This window comes from Anser anser, assembly GCF_964211835.1.
Source record: "Anser anser genome assembly, chromosome: 5".
In the NCBI taxonomy this organism is placed as follows: Eukaryota; Metazoa; Chordata; class Aves; order Anseriformes; family Anatidae; genus Anser; species Anser anser.
This window is the reverse complement of record NC_139725.1, coordinates 60,548,901-60,565,060: the sequence shown is the minus strand read 5'-3', so window position 1 is coordinate 60,565,060 and position 16,160 is coordinate 60,548,901. Positions and strand designations below refer to the sequence as shown.

The window sequence follows — 16,160 nt, the reverse complement described above, 5'->3', positions numbered from 1 at the left end:
CTCTGAGAAATTTTGGCTTGACCCATTTCTGGTTTGGAAACCAAAATGTTGTCTGGTGCTCAGAATCACACAGAAATTTTGGGCCAGAGTTTCTTGGGAAAAAAAAAAAAATCTGTGTTTGGTTTCTGCTGGCAGGAAGGGACAAAAGCAGGTTGAAAGGGTCAGGGGGAAACACAAGTTGTACTTGTACTTGGCCTGCCTGACCTTGGAAAAATACTGCATAACTGGGGAGTTCAGGGAGAGCATGGGGAGGCCCCAGCCGAGGAGAGCCCTGCTGGCTTTGCTCCTGTCCTGGGTGCACTCAGCAGCCCTTTCCGCTGATGGTTTTGGGTGGGATGGTGGAAAAGCTGTCCAGTAGGGGGTCCTGGGGCAGTACGTGTCCTCAGAGGGGTCGGGAGGGAGGTCAGGTTGGAGCTGGGGTTTTGTGCTCATGTCAGCAGAGTGTGGGCTCCTGCGGGGTCCCTGAGCTGCAGATACCCTGCAGATATCCCATCCGTTCGGGTTCTGAAGCCCCCTCTGGACAGGAGCACTGGGGAGACATCTAAAACCAATCCATGGGTCTTCTTTCTTCTCCCTGTCACCTCTCTAGGTAGGGAATGCCTACACCTTTTATCCACACGTCCTAGGAGAATTTGTACCTGCTGAGAAGCTCCTGTGCTCAGAACGATGTTCGTCTCTCCCTGCACCTCCCCTTCTTTTCACTTCCCCACGGCAGAGATGCAGCAGACTTGGTCATTCCCGAAACAGTGACCGATTGTCTGGTTTGGCTGGTTCGGCTGTTTGCTGAACATAATGCTCTTTCATCTTCAAGGAAATCGTCTGGACACCTCCACCAGAGTGAAGCTTTATGCTGCTATTTCAATAGGCAAATACAAGTGGCTATTTTCCCGGTTTAAACATAACCTGATTTCTCTAATGAATTAGAAATACTCGAGGGGAAGGAAAAGATTGCATTTTACTGAAGTTTTAAGAACTATAACCCTAAATTAACAAGCACACAAGCTCTTTTCCTGCCTTGGGAAAGGATTCCCCTCCTCCCCCACTATTTCTTTCCCCTTACGAAATACCTGTAGCGCTCACACTTCATCACTCTTGTCAGGATCTAAAGGGCACCCGCGACGGCCCTCTGCGCTGTGTGCGTGATCGATGGCTTTTCTCAGGGCTCCCTGGCAAATCGGGGCACTTTGGCTGGAGTTTGAGATCTCTTTTCACTAGTAGCAGAGTAAAAAACGTTACAAAAGGAAACCCTCTTTTGGAGTTTCGCCATGGAGAGGGGACGGTCACCTGTAAGCATTCGTCTATCTGCTCAGCGTTCTGGGAGCTGTGAAAGCCAGTGCCTTGCTCATTTTCCTCTGTTTCCTAAGATGACAGGAAGGAAAGCGTAGGCTCCTGGCCACACTTCAGCAAGCTGAGGTTTAGGAAAAAGACACAGCTCGGGACTGACTCCAGTCCAAAGCCTGGCTGGCTGGCGAGCAGCATTTGAGAGCGAGCTTGTATTCCTGAGAAATTAGTATGTAAATAAATAACCTCCCAAAACGCTGTGCAACATCTACAATGTTGCAAACGATGCACTTCGACTTTCTTTTCTTGTTGTGGTAACCAAGGATTTGACTGAAATAGAAGGGATCAGGGAGAAATACGCCCAAACTGCTTCCTGTAGAGAGTGAGTCAAGGTCTTTGCACACAGTCCCAGTACAATGAAATCGAGAAGTCTGGCCAGCAACTGGGTTCAACAGGAAAGCTGAGGACAAGCTTTTGTGCGACTGCTAATGGGTCCTTCTCCCGTGGCCCTGCTGGACGGGAGGAAACAAACAGCCCTTTTTGTTTTGCAGTTCATGACGAAGAACCCCAGCATGCGGCTGGGCAGCCCGGCGCTGGGCGGCGAGAACGCGATTCTGCGGCACCCCTACTTCAAAGAGCTGGACTGGGACCTGCTGAACCAGCGCCAGATGGAGCCACCGTTCAGGCCCCGAATTGTACGTGAGAGGGAGGGGTGGGGGAAAGGGTCTTGTTATTTTTTTCTCTTCTGGGTGTTTTGAGCACGTTTATTGCTGTGAGACCCAAAAGGAGGAAGGGCAACCTTGACATGAAAGCCCTGGCCTGGGACCCAGGAGGTGGGGTCTATGGTCTTGGCTTGGCCGCTGGTTGGCCACAGGATGTTGTACAGGTCGCTTTTCCCTTCCATGCTGGATTTTCAAAGCCAGCTCAGTGCCAAAAGATGCAGGTTTATAAGAGCAGATGCAGCAGATCAGGCCCTTTGCCTTGCCCAAATATAAGACAGGGTAAGTAATCCTCGTTCCGCCCACTCCATCTGCCTCTTCGGGTCTGGGCCGCCTCGCTTTTGTCTCTCTATGCACATCACCTCTGTTTTTGTCTCTCTGTGCACAGCACCCAGCAGAGTGCTCCCTGCTCAGGCCACTATCAGCTGAGTGGTTCACATGGCAAACAGGCTGCAGAGGACACAGGGCTGCCCCTTTTCCCAGTGCCACACAGCCCAAGGGATGTTCCACGATAAGAGATGTTGCTCCCTGTGGAGGGACTTTCCGGGGTCGTCTGTGTGGCCTCCCTGCCTTTGAAATTCTCAGTTGGGGTGGCCGTGTCCCATGATGTGGTCACACTGCTAACTCTTAGTGGCAGTGCTCGGTCCTGCTCCGTGGAGATCCCTGGGTGTGGGACCAGGCATCCAGGGGAACTGCAGCAGCACGAGGCCAGGCTCTGGAGTTGCTTCTTGACCTGAATGAAAGGCTAAGGGAGCCTCCTCAGTCCATCCGTGAGCTGGGCAGAATCTGGAAACGTTAGACTTCAGCGTCAATAAAAGATCTTGTTCTGGATGCAGGAAAAACACATGCCTTGTCAAAATGTGCCACAAACTCCGTTTGTTTGTGTGCACTGTAAACAGTTCCACTTTGTATGGTGCAGTGAGGAATCCAGCACCTGGAGGCAAGCCATTTGTCTTCCTGTGACCTAGTAATTCATTATTGTGCAAGTTTAATGACTCGCACATAGAGGAGTGTACCCCCCTCCCCCCCAGCAAACCCAGCTGAGACGCTCTGCAGATAAGGAAGGGCTGTGTGGAGTCAGCTAATTGGAAACACTGCTGATAACCACTTTGAATGGCTGGGTCTGTGCTGACACTTGAGGCAGGGAGTTGATTTATGTGCCCTGCCCTGCCGTGTCGGGGTAAGCAACCTTTCAGAGGTAGTATCAGTTAAATCAGAGAGGGGTTTGCCTGTCAAAAGCCTGCAGAGGCTCTAAAAGCCTTTATACTGTACGAGGCTCTGTGGGGCAACTCAGCTGCTCCCAGTCCAACCCCAGAAAAAACTCTCAGTAAGGTTTGCCTGGGTTATGGAGGTAATGGTTCATTGCACTCAAGACCAGAGTAAAGATGCAGAGCGAGTGTCAGGCAGATGATACATACTTCTGACATCTCTTCCCTTTGTCTTTTCCATTTGACAGAAATCCAAAGATGACGTGAGCAACTTCGATCCAGATTTTATAAAAGAGGAGCCCATTCTGACTCCCATTGAAGAAGGAATTCTTCCGATGATAAACCAAGATGAATTCAGAAACTTTTCATTCACAAGCTCGGAATTGCAGCAATAGCTATGGCTCTGAGGAAGGGCTGCTCAGCAGACTGGCGGGAAATGCAATGAAAACCAGGTTTACCAGAAATTTCAGTTACCAGAAGTAACAGTGCACTGACTTTACATGATACAGCAGCACCACTGTCAACATTACCTTAATGTGAAATTGAAACCTTCCTGTGTTTGTAGGTTTATTCAGCTCTTTGATCAAATATTGACAGGGGTGGAACAAACGTGATACTGTAAATAGCTGATGCAGACGGAGAATTGAATACTGAGCTAGTTGGCTCAGCCTGAATGTCATCGCTTGCAGCCTGCAGTGGATTTGAGGAGTCGGCGTGAGCACAAATCAAGCGTCTTGCAGCTCTGAGCCAAACGGACTTGTAATAATTCTGATTGTTTGCAAGGCTGTTTCGTGGAGTCCCAGCACTGTCCAGCGTTTCAGAGCCATGAACCAGCATCCCATGGCCTGGCCGAACCAGATGTTCCTACTGACTTTACCTGTTTCTGAAGTATTTATTTCTTTCTGAAGGACAAATGGCTCTCTTTGCCGCTGTTTGGGTTTCTATGTGAAATATTTCATTGTGCTGACTAGCAGAAGGAAAAAAACAAGTGCCCTGTGCCCCACACAGATTCTTCCAAATCAAAGGGAAGTCACGTGCTCGTAGTGTTTTACTGTTTGTGCGATATGAAAAGTTCTAGTGTTTGCATTCTGTGAAATGCCTTTTTACATCATGCATCTTCAATGCTCCTTTCTTTGCATCCCAGCTGTTTTCAACTATAATGTAACTAGTAAAACCTTACTGTTTATTTACGCCCATTCTATTTAATTATGCTATACAGAGCCCCTTTTGTGGGTTTAGTGCCTCATTAAAATTTTGATCCAAAGTGGTAGTGCTTAATTTATTTGTAGCATTATTGTGATGGGAGCTGCAGAGCTGGCAATCTCCTTGAAAGCAAAGTCGTTGACCAATAGGTAACACAAAAGGACAACTTTCTCCCAGGAGAAGGATAAGGCTTATCTAAGAAACGGGGTGACTCGGTTTGGTTTAGATTTAAGGGCTTATTACTCACAGGGCACTTCTTATCAGTTGCAGCCTCAAGCCTCTGCCAGGCAGACTGAGGCAATTTTTTAGTGCAGTTTGCAGAAATCAGACAAAAATCACACTAGGAGATAGTTCTGTGATTTCTGTGCTCTTCTGGAAGTTGAGTGATTTTTCTGTAGCTCCATGGCACAACTTCGTGTTCCATGCTGGGCTTGAAGCTGCTATGTCAGGATTATAACCTCTTTCTTGAGCTGGTATGAATTGCTGGAGACGGATTTAAAACCTCTTGCAAAAGAGTTTTTACTTTACTTTACTTTTACCTTTTACTTCCATCCCTAAACCATTTGCTGAAGTGTTTGAGAGGTGGGGCACAGGTTCAGTTACCCTTGGACACTTCTTGCCTTTGTGCTTGTGTATTGTACCAAATCTCCCTCTTTATTTCCTGCATTTCTTCTTTCATCTAAGCATGGCTTCATCCTCTGGTCTGTTCCGTTCCATGGACATCTTCTGGCCACATCGCATCCAGCCAGCCTCTCATGCCTTTGCTGATCCCTGGATACCCAGCCTCTTCAAAGTGGGGCAAGAGAGGAGGAAGGACAGGATGTATGCGTGAGAAGGAACAGTGGATATCCAGAAAAACGATCCAAGAACCAGCTGCGCAGGCTAGCTTGAGTCGCTTTCTCATATAGGAAGAAGCAGCACAGGGATGAGTGCGTTTATGTGAAGGGGCCACTGTGCCATCATATTCACGTGGACATTAAGCATAGCGTTCACCTGTTTGGTGCAGACATGGCCCTAAGGCAACTCCTCGTGCAGTATCTCAGCGTTACTGACTGCAGCAGTGCTTCCTCAGCAGGGCTGAGTGCGGTGAACCTGCCCACCAGGAATGGGAGCACCAAAACTTGTGTAAGCAACTTGCTGTGAGTTTTGCGATGACGGCTTTTTGAGTCTCTTACTATCAAGGATTATGAATGACCTCTCCTTCCCTGGGGAAGTCAGTGTCACTGCAGGAGACTCATAACTGATAGGCCTTTCTGGCAACATGTTGGTACCACCCCAGGCGTTCATTGGTTGTGTTATTCCTTGGGGCTCTGGAGACCTTCTGAAATGAAGCCTTCCCCTCCTGGAGAAGCTAGCGCCGTAGTGTTGCCTTCAGCATCAAAACAGATCCTGTCTCCATGGCCCCAGGGTCCAAGTAGCTCTGCTTATACCACTGAGAGCATGAAGCATGTGGAAGACTCACCTCTGGAGACTTGTAATGGTGTAGCAGGTCCCTTACCCACCAATCCACGTCCTGAATGCTCGGGGAATGGAAACTAAAACACTTTTGTAGGTGCACCATTATGATTTTTCTGAACTGTAAATCAGAAAGCTTGTAGATAACTGGGATATATAAAATGGTGTCTGAGGCCCTCACACAGAGCTGGAAGAGCTCCTGCTCTGGCCAGCCAGTGCCTGCTTTGTCCCAGAGGTTTTTGACTTGATGGGGCAAGAATCAAACATCAAAGGGAGATTCTTCCCCAGCTTCACTTCTCTCGATTTCAAGTGCTGTCAGGGTCACACCACCCTCGTTGAACAATGCGTGCAGATCCGTGTTGGGACTAGACGCCTAATATTCTGCTATAATGTCCTGGATTTTCACAATTTCACCTGGATGTTGCTTCATAATTCAGGGCAGCTCTTCCCCCCCATCGCCTGCCTGGAACTTACATGTCTACGTAATGACTTCAGCCACTCGAGTCAGCAGATCTTGAGTCAGCCACATCTGGCTGAGATCCGTGAACTCTGCCATACTTTTACGAAGAGCTGCCATCTCGGTTGTGTTCCCTCCAGACTCTGTCGGCAACATGGATTAAGATCAGCTCATTAAAAAGTATCTGTGCGATGGCGTTGCTTTTGAAAAACCTGAATTAGTTTTTACACTGCCACTGAATATGTAAAGAAATGTTGATTTTCAAAACAAAGCAGGAACACACACAAAAAAAGAACTTCTCCATGAGCTAGCCTGACAGCTCTTCTGGCTTCATTGTTTGCCTAAGTGGATGCAAGATGGTTTTAGTCTATTAATTTGGTTTTGGCTTTAGGAGTATATTAAGCTGGCAGCCGCAGGTTTGTAAGGTTTAAAGCATAAAATGCTTGTATTTGCTCCAGTGCGAAAACTGGCAATAGAGCAAATTGTAATTAGTTCCCATTGCACTGCTTTTAGTGCTTGCATGAAAAGGGAAGGTCCCTTTGATGTCTCTAAATTTGTGTTCTGTGCAATCCTTTCATTTTCAAAGAGGTTCATGAAATTTAGCTATAAAATTCAATGGCCTACGTCTCATTCAAGGCCTTTGAAAGTTGAGGGTAAGAAGCAGATGGTCTAGAATGAATAGATTAAAATCATCTTGCATCTACCCAGGCTGGCTGTGCTGCCAAAGACATCATTTTTAATACCACTGCTTGATAGGCAATGGAAAAAAAATCTCACTAGACTCCAAGTGCCTCGGGGATTTTAATGTATTTGATGCAATTCTAACCGCTGGGTAAGGATGCTTTGAATGCATTCCCAAGGACTGGCACAGGTTCCTTACTCCTTGTGAAGTCCTAAATGGTTTGCAACAGTATTTTCTCTTGAAGCTGCGCGCTCCCCCTGCAGAAGTTGCTGTTTCCCCAGCTGGACAGGAAAGAGGCTCCAGTGGCTGTGGTGTGAGGCCTTGGTTAGCAAAGCCCAGAGCGAGGAGAAATGAAAGGGAAAACGTGTCTGGGATCATCCGCTCTTTCCCAGCCAGAAGGAAAAGAGCTGTTCCCTGCTGCGTGCTCTGCTGGATTGTTCAGCTGTTCAAGTGGGTAGTCACGGGACTTCTGCTCTTCCCCAGGGAGAGCGTTTCACAGCTTTTACAACTCTTGCTGTTAGTTAAATTTCCTGATATTTGGAAATGACGTGAATGAGATAAAAATCTGTCTTATCATGCCATTAGGATTCTCATTGGAAGCTGCAAGTCAGGGTTTGTATTACTAAATATATACAGGGCTGCCAAACCCCAGCATTCAGAGATGATGAGTCAGGTCTTCTGAAAATCACGGCTCATTCAGAAATCAAGAGCTTTCCAAAATAATAAATGTCAAAGTCTTTCTGTTTTTCTTTTTTTTTTCTTTCTCTCTCTCTTTTTTTTTTCCATCTGGATTATGAATATTTCAGATTCTGACTTGCGCTTCTCCTCCACATCAATAGGAGCTGGAAAGTCTTGTAATTATAATTTATTTAGATGAAAGCCGGCGTCCATGAATTGATGTGAAGCCAGGCATTGGAGCTTGGAGGAAAATGGCAAATACCAAAAGATGGGTGCTAAAACTGTAACAACAGAAGGCATGGTATGGTTTTTATGTACTTTTCCATCTCTTATTCTTTCTGTACAGCCACCACAGTGCAGTCCCTTGCCTCCAAACTGGAGCCTCCTCCCTGTCTCCAAACCCATATAACAGGGCACGCGGCGTACAGGAGACACAGGAGGGAGGAAGGAAAGGCTGGGGAAGGCGTTTACACCTCGTATCATTGCTGCACGTGGGGCTCGTTCAGCAGCATTTCTGAGCTCCTGCATCAGCCCTTGCACAAGTGTGTCACCTCTCGCCTCCGGTGCTGCCGCTGCCCCCTGCGCACCGCACCGCACTCAGCATCGCCCCTGGCAGTGCCCTGCTGCTGGAGCCAAGCCCGAGAGAAGAACAAGAGGTCAAAAAGTGCAGAAGAACAGCAAGTGGTGCTGGTGCTCGGCTGCCGGAGCGTCTTCGGGTCCTGAATGAGGTGGTGGGAAGCTGGGACAGCCAGCGTCCCCGTGGCATCCGTAGGGAAGGCAGGCTGCCTGCCCCCTCACACCTTGTACTGAAGGCAAGGAAAGAGAAGGGAGAGGAGGGTGTCCTCTGAGAAGTGGGGTCACAGCTCCAGGTTGTGACTGAGAGGGAGGAGTGTATTTTAGAAGTGCCTGAGGCCACTTGTAGGCAGCTAGTGAAGGCACGCGATAAAGTTGTCCTTTCATCTCTGCCCCCATCACACCGGGGAAGGCAAACGCCTTGCCCTCAGTGAGGCCGGTTTGATCTCGGAGGCTCGCAGACCACAGGTCTTGGAGATGGTGGGAGTTAGAAGCTGCTGTGGCAAAAGGCTGCTGGGCAGGACTGCCCAGGAACGTGCCCTGCTCCTTTCATCCCAGGAAGGAAGTGTGAGACAAGCTAGGGTCCGGCAGAGAGAGAGACTTTGCGGTGTGGGCTCCCGCAGGTAATGTGTCAGCATCAAGGTTTTAGCCCTGAAACAGTTTTAACTTGCCTGTGGTGTCAGCTCTCCTGCTCCAGCCTCGAGCTCCCATGACTGTTGTTGGCAACCGGTCTTAGAAAAGTGGAGATGAGAGATTTTAGCAGGGAGTTCAGGGTTGCTCAAAACCAGTGACTCAGCTCCTCCAGTGCTTCTTTCCCTCCCTCTCCTCCCTTCAAAAGAGGGGTTTATTCATCTGGTTTCTCATTTCCAAACACGTAACGTGGGCTGGGGTCAGAGTCTCAGATTTCCTACAACAGTAAGAAATAAAGCTTTTATTCCTTAAATCAAACCTGCTTCCCCTTCATCTCACTTGACTCCAGGAACAAGATTTCAAGACATTCAAAGCCACGGCAACAACAGCAGCACTGCCACCACTGCCACCAAACGTGCCAAGACAGAAGAACATTGCAAGAGCTGGCAGTAAGGCCACTTTTGGAGACCAGCCAAGGTATGCTGTGGTCGGGCTGGGAGTGAGAGGCAATTTTATATATCTCCATCTAATCTAATTCTAGATGCAGACACGGAACAGTTCCAGGCCTCCCAGTCATTACAGGCTCGTCTGCTGCCCAGAGATGCCTTTTGCACAAGTCTCGCTTTTCCCCAAATGCAGAGTCTAGAAGAAAGAGGAACTTAAGAACCTTTATTGGAGCTTGATGCTAAACCACAAATTCTTTCTGAACTGATACTTAGTGTCACATTTGCCCCAAGAACTGGGCCGTTGGGTTTGCAGATGCCACCGAGACACTGTCTGAGATCTCCTCTAGCTTCTGGGATGTTGGTGTGTCCCAAACTTGGAGTGAACGTGGCACCATGGGTAGCTCAAACCTCCTGACTTGAGGCAGGGAGGCAGCATTATGGATGAGTAAGTATTTCACCTAGAGCTGAGTCACCATTATTTTTAAGCTCTGTGAACACACTCTCGAGCTGGTACTTAAGTATTGTTATCTGATAGACGGATCTGAACATGTTGCTCTCCTTAGGGCAACCTTTCTCCCTGCTGCTTCTCAGGCCCTTTATTCTCGCTCCTCGCTAACCCTTTCTCCAAGGGGAAGGCACGGTGTTTGTTTCCTTCAGCTCGGGGCTTCCGCCACTTCCCTGGGGACTGGAGGAAACCTGCTGCCTAAGGAAACCAGACAAGCGAGCCAGATGTCACAGGACAATGTTCCATTTCAAACGGTAATCTCAGCAGCTTAAAACTCAATTTTAACTGGAGGAAAAAAAGGTAAGCGTGACCTTTAAGCCAGCTAAGCCTGGACTTCACTTGTGGGAACCTTCATCACCGAGTGTCACTGGGGCTCCGTGCAGACCCATGAAAATTGCTGCGTAGAGCCTGGGTCTAAATTACACCCTGGCAATTGAAAGCTCTCTTCTGTTTTTGCTCCTAATGAGCAAGAATTCCCCCTGCCAGCTCGGGATGCCTTCTCTGATCTGTTACCCTGGCTCCTTTAATTTTCCTTGCACTGCAACAATTTACCGTGGCCCCAAGTCTCCTGTGCACAGCAGGCATTTCCGTCGTGCAGACAGAGGAGAGCTCAGCTCCTGCCTAGCTGGTGAAGGCTCCGTAACCCAAAATTGGGTTGTCTCGTAGCTGTTTTGGTGGAGCCTGGTAATTTGTCTGGGCTGGAAAATCCCCAAACTGCAATCACTGCCTGGGACGCTTGAATGGAAAATGACAAAATCATAACGTGGCTCATCTCCCCGTGGTGAATTACTGTGTGTCTGCATACGGACCTATCTGTAGGTCCGTGGGTCTGGACCATCCAGCGTGACGTTAAGGGTACTCTGGGCCTTTGGTTTGATGTTGGCCAAATTCTGAGGGTGACTTCATGTGGGTGCTTCTCAGTTTTGGTGGAGCACGGGTGTATCTGGGGCACTCCCAAGCACTAGGAGCTGGCTTAGGAGCCCCCAGCAGCAAGAGGAGTCCAACACGGGGCCCCCAGCCCCTGGTGGGGCCTGGTTCCTACACAAACGCAAGGCACGAGCAAGGAGGTGCCTGGAGCTACCCAGACCTGGAGTGAAAGCCTAAACACAGCAAACTCATTAGTGCTGGGCTGCGGGAGGCACATGAGGTCACTCGGGGACCTTGCCTTAGTCCTCCACCCACCCGTGTCCTCAGGCCGGGGCGCGACGAGCAGCTCCCAGGGGCACGGAGCGGCCTGGTGCGCAGGGCCTTGCAGCCGGGCATGGAGGCCGCAGGGACAGGCACCCTGCGTGGCTGGGCGGCAGGAGCAGGCGGCCTTTTCGCAGCAGTAGCACAGTGGGCATCCTTGCCAAGGGCCAGTAGTGAAGCCCAAGGTGCTGCTTGTGCCCAGACCCCCCCCCTTGCTTCCCACTCCTGCCCCACGGGGCACTGCTGGCCATGGGGCAGTGACCACGGGCAGCAGGAGCCCGGCTCTGATTTAGGGTGGTCAGCAAAGGTCACGCAGGCAACGCCGCGTTTCTGCATCTTGGCGTCCAAATAGAAGCAGGATTCTGCAGCTTCTTTTTATTACCATCATAAAGTGAATATGGCAGCTTTCGGAGATGGGGTACGAGATAAGCCTGCAACAAACCTGAGCATGCAGGTAATTTTCTTGTAATTGCTGTTGTAGGGCAGTAGAAATGAAAAACCATGTGTCTAAGGGTATACACGCCCTCATCCCCTGATTAGATGCATATAATGAGATGGAAAGCTAATCTATCATATTTAGAATCAGTCAATTAGAGGGTTAGGGCTACGGATGCATTTAGCTTCGGCATTAGGGAGATATTTAAACCACACACTGCACTTAGTCATTACTATGCTAAGTGATAGTAGATGCGGGTCACCCTATATATGGGCCGTGGTAATCAGCTTGAAGTATTACTAATTAAGCCTTTTCACCTTTGGGCTCCCTTCCATGCCACCACGCACAAAGTGGGCCATTAAGGTCACGGTGACATGCTCTTTAAAACCCAACACCCACTGTTTGTTTGGAGTTGAGAGTGCACCGAGCGTTTTGGCTTTCCAGTTCAGGCTCTGCTGCGTGGGGAGAGCTGTAAACAAGGATTTTTTGTCAGGTACCTTGGCCTGCCCCAAGCAAACGTGAGGTGGCAGCTGCCTGCTGGGCACTGCCAGCCCCTCGCTCGCTGCCCCTGCCCCTTGCCCACCTGCCGTTCTTTGTAGCCCGGGGACCACCAGGTGAAGAAACCAGGTCAAACCAAGGCTGGCTCTGGCGTCCCCCTCCTGGCCACCTCTGCTCTCGTTTTTGGAGGACCCGATCACCCGGTGGAGGTCAATGAAAGCTGCAAGTGCTTTAGGTACTCTGCAAAGCGGCTTATGCGATTAGGCGGCAGGTCAAAAATAGAGAAGACCACGAAGGAAGTCCTAAAAATTGTGGATGTGATACGGTGATGCTTGGTGATGGCTTTACCTGCCTCAGCTGCCCCCAGCAGGACACAGCTGGGCACCCCAAGATCCCTACTGGCCTCTGGTACCAGCCCCTTTTTCCACAGGCTTTGATGGACTCCCTCTGGCCAGAAGCCCTTCATAATGTTATTTTTTGTATGAACGGGGCTTGCATCTGTTTTTAAGACTCCCCCGTGCTGGTGGCAGATTCACAGGCTGCCCCCTGCACGCAGCCAGGAAGCCTCTGGAAAATGGAGCTCGTCGCAGCGTGACCGCGCAGGAGGAGGTGGAACACCAAGCGCTCTCCAGCCCAAGGAGAGCTACTTCCCTGGGCAGTTTCTCTCTCACAGTGGTACTGAGAAATTCCCAGCAGGGAATTCCAGGCCCCGCTTTGCTGAGAAACAACCGCCCTGACCTTAAAATTTCACCTCCCCATCCCTTCATCACATGCTAATTGTTCCACTTCAGCCCTAATTTTTGGTCTGCAAAGGAGTGTTGCTGGGCAAAATTGTGTAGCCTGTAATGGGTAAATCTGAATGTGTGCCCATAACAACAATTTCAGGCACCTAAAAACCTTGTCCCTCTGGGATGAGTCTTCGCAAGCAGGTAGGAGCTTGCACGGAGGTCTCCGAGGAGGGCGCAGCGTTTGTCTGCCTGCTCACCAGGTCTTGGCTTTGGCACAGCCCAGAAATGACCCCAAGCCCCGGGCGTTTTGCAGGGCACGGGGGAAGCGTTTCCCCGTCTCCTCTCATCCGGGTGGGGCCAGTTGGCAAAATCCCCCCTGGCTTGGAGGTGCTGGAGCCCTGCCCCGGGGGTGATGCAATGTGCCGCGGCTCTTGCACGGCCGGGGCAGGAGAGCGGCTGCAGTGCCCGCGGTCTCGGGGTGGCGCAGGGCAAGGGAGGAGCAGCCGGAGGGCTGCCGGGGCTGTTGGACTTCTTGGCAGCCCCCCGGTGTTTCTCTGCCTGTTCTTCCATGGGGAAGGGGATGGAGGGTGGGAAAGGGGTACCAGAGCTGTGCATGGGGTTTACGTGCTGTATAGATGCTTACACCTCCTCGTGACACCTGCGGCTGGTCTTTTAGGCATTGAAAAGGATCCATGAACATCCATGACCCAAAGCCATGCTATCAACAGAGCACGAAATCGCGATGCTGAGTTGGTTTAGCTGCGAGCACCCGTGGCAAAAAGCCCATGACGAACATTTTGTGTTTTCCCCGCTTGCTGACCAGTGCATTGGTGGCATTGGTGGCCCCGCAGAGCCACGCTCCGCAGCGCTCTGTGTCACTGCGGGCTGCTCCTGGGCAGGCTGCTTCCACCAAGAGCAAGGCGCTGCCGAAATGGGGACCGTCAGGTCATGTCCTCGGGTCGTCCATACTTGCTAGTCGCAGAGGGACTTCCCACCTCCCGCTGATCTGGTTGGCAGGTCGTGCTCAGCTGCATCTGGGCTCTCTCTCGCAGGCCGGCCAGTGACTGGACAGGTCTTTGCAAAGCCACGTCAGGCCACGCCAGCCCGCGGACGTGCCGCGCTGTGCGCGGGCTCCTCGTCGTCTCACCCTTCCGCGTTGTTAGGGCTGTGATCCTCCGGTGTTGTTTCAGCTCCCCGGTTGGGAGGAGCAGTGTTGCACCAAGGAGAAAGTTTAAACCTGAGCTGTGAAAAGGCGATTATATCACTGCTTGTGCCATGTTTTGTTTTTCAGGGGGGTTGTTGTCCATTTCCCAGCTCTGCGTGCTGCTCCTGTGCTCTGTCAGCGCTGGAAGCTGACGTACACAAGCGCGGCTCTGCCCGTCTCGTAGGGCCAAGCAGGCCCGTATTGCTCGAGCGGATTGCTGCCATGGTTTTGAAATCCCAGCCCTGCATCGCTCAGCACCACGGTGGGGACGGAGTTGCTCACTTTTCCTCACAAAACGATGGACAATGGAGTCCCCACCGCTGCGGCTGCTCTCGGTGCTGGCAGGTGGGCCCACTGCTCTCCCATCACAGAGAGCATCAAGTATTGTCCTCCACCTTACACAGCTGTGGTGTGGAGCCCCAGCTGGCCCACCACCGCTGCTTCTTGTGGTTATTTCGGCTGTTGGTTATTTTTGACCTCTGCTGGTTTCCTGTGGCCACCAGAGGTGTCCCACCAGCCCCGCTCCCACCAGCTGGGGAGCGGAGGGGAGGAAAGAGCCCTCAGGTTGTTTCGGGGAGGTGTTGGATTGTTGTGTTTTTTGGTTTTTGGTGTTGTGTGTGTGTGTTTTGTTTTTTGGTTGTTTCTTTATGTTTGCTTTCAGCCACGGCAGCTCTTGGTCTCACTTAAGACACCTTAAGCTTGAGGGAGGGGGCTCAGCCCCACGCTCGCATTCCTGGAGGCAGCACTGGAGACTCAACCCGGCGGTGACGCTGCCTGCCACCGGTGTTGTTTTACCGGGGCGCGTGGCAAACAACGCGCGCTGTTTGTCCTGGCCTCCTGCCCGGCGCCGCAGCCGGCCCCGCGGGATGGAGACCCGCGCTCACCGCTGGGGCACGCATCTCCTCCTCCCTGCTCCGTTTTCAGTGAAAGGCAGCCCCAAAAGGCTGATTTTGGGACCCCATGCGGCGGGTGAGCAGGTGCTGGGGCTCCTGTGCAGCGTCAGCCGGCAAGTCAGACACTGCAAGACGCACACTGCTCTCCTTCCTCCGTCTGCTGCTGCTGCATGACTCAATATTTGCTCTGGTTACAGCTCTCTTCTTATCAGAGCTTCCTACTGCTTCACCCCTCCGTTTCCCCCCTTCCCGACAGCCGTGGCTCGTCTCTCCCCACCTCACGGCGCCAGGCAATGAGCGCCCAACGCCGCCGATCCCTGAGGAGCGCCCGTCCCGCTGGGGCGGCCCAGCCTGTCCCAGCACCCTGGGCAAATCCGTCCAAATAAAACCAAGGGAAAGGAAAAAAGAGCCCTGAGGCCTCAGCCTGCTGCGCCCATAGGACCAGATCCTGCTCCTTTGGAAAGGGAACGGGGTGTTAAGGGCTTGGGGGGGTCGAGGGGAGGTGCTGGGGTGCCTCAGGAGCTGCTCGGCCTCCTCGTACGTGGCAGAGCTGTGGGGTGGCCTTCGTGTGCCCGTGGCTTCCAGCTGCAGCTCCGGGCAGCCAGCACCGAGCCAGGGACGTTTCCCAGGCCCTGACGTCTCAGGGCTTTCTTGTCTTTCTGCCCTTGGTTTTGTTTGTGTGTTGGGTTTGGTTTTTCTCCCCCTCTCAGAAGTCAGGTGCCTGTGTGTCACGCTGGCTTCCAGCGGGAGGAAGCCGGATCCGGCGACTGCTGCCCCACCTTCCCATCTCCTGGAGCTGGAGAGCGGTCGAGACAGGCCTTCATCCAGGCATGTTCTCCGTGTGCATCTGCGTGTTGGATGTGTTGATTCGCCATTAATCTCAAGCTCGCTTTGATCAGCAATGTAATAACTCGCTGGCATGAATTCCCGTACAAATTTTGCTTTTGTGCAGAGAAGCTCCTTGGCTTGAGCTTCTCCCTTCCTGACAGAAACGAGTTGTATCTGACAGACTCACCTTGCTGCTTTGCTCGCAGAGCAGTAGTTCACCCTTCAGGCAGCGGCAGAACAACTTCTCATCCCCACAGCATCGGAAAAACAGCCATGGGGGCAACGCGGGGTGCGAGCTGTGGGGCTGTTATCTGCTCTGCGCCAGCTGGCTGGGCTTCCCCCGGTGTATTTTAGGACACATGAACCCGCAGCGAAACGCTTTTCTTCATGCGAGGAAACTCCAGTCATCACAGGAGCAGCTTTGTCCCCCCAAAATCTGCCAGTCTACTGGCTGGTAGATCCAGTGGGAATGGTTGCAGGCAAGCAAACGCCCCCCAGCCCAGGCAGCTGCGGGGTCGTGCAAAGCTCAGACATTTCCCTGCTCAGGG

The 16,160-nt window shown here is 51.5% G+C and overlaps 1 protein-coding gene across 2 annotated transcripts in view; it reads left to right on the top strand.

The window, feature by feature from the left end:
* PRKCH (protein kinase C eta) overlaps window positions 1–4,472 on the top strand; it is a 124,122-nt gene extending 119,650 nt beyond the window's left edge. For both annotated transcript variants that reach the window (XM_083839154.1, XM_083839153.1), the window contains exons 14-15: window positions 1,833–1,976; window positions 3,457–4,472. In XM_083839154.1, coding sequence (XP_083695280.1) covers window positions 1,833–1,976; window positions 3,457–3,603 — 291 coding nt within the window. In that variant the 3' untranslated portion in view covers window positions 3,604–4,472. The remainder of the gene's footprint in view (window positions 1–1,832; window positions 1,977–3,456) is intronic.
* Window positions 4,473–16,160: the final 11,688 nt, after the last annotated feature.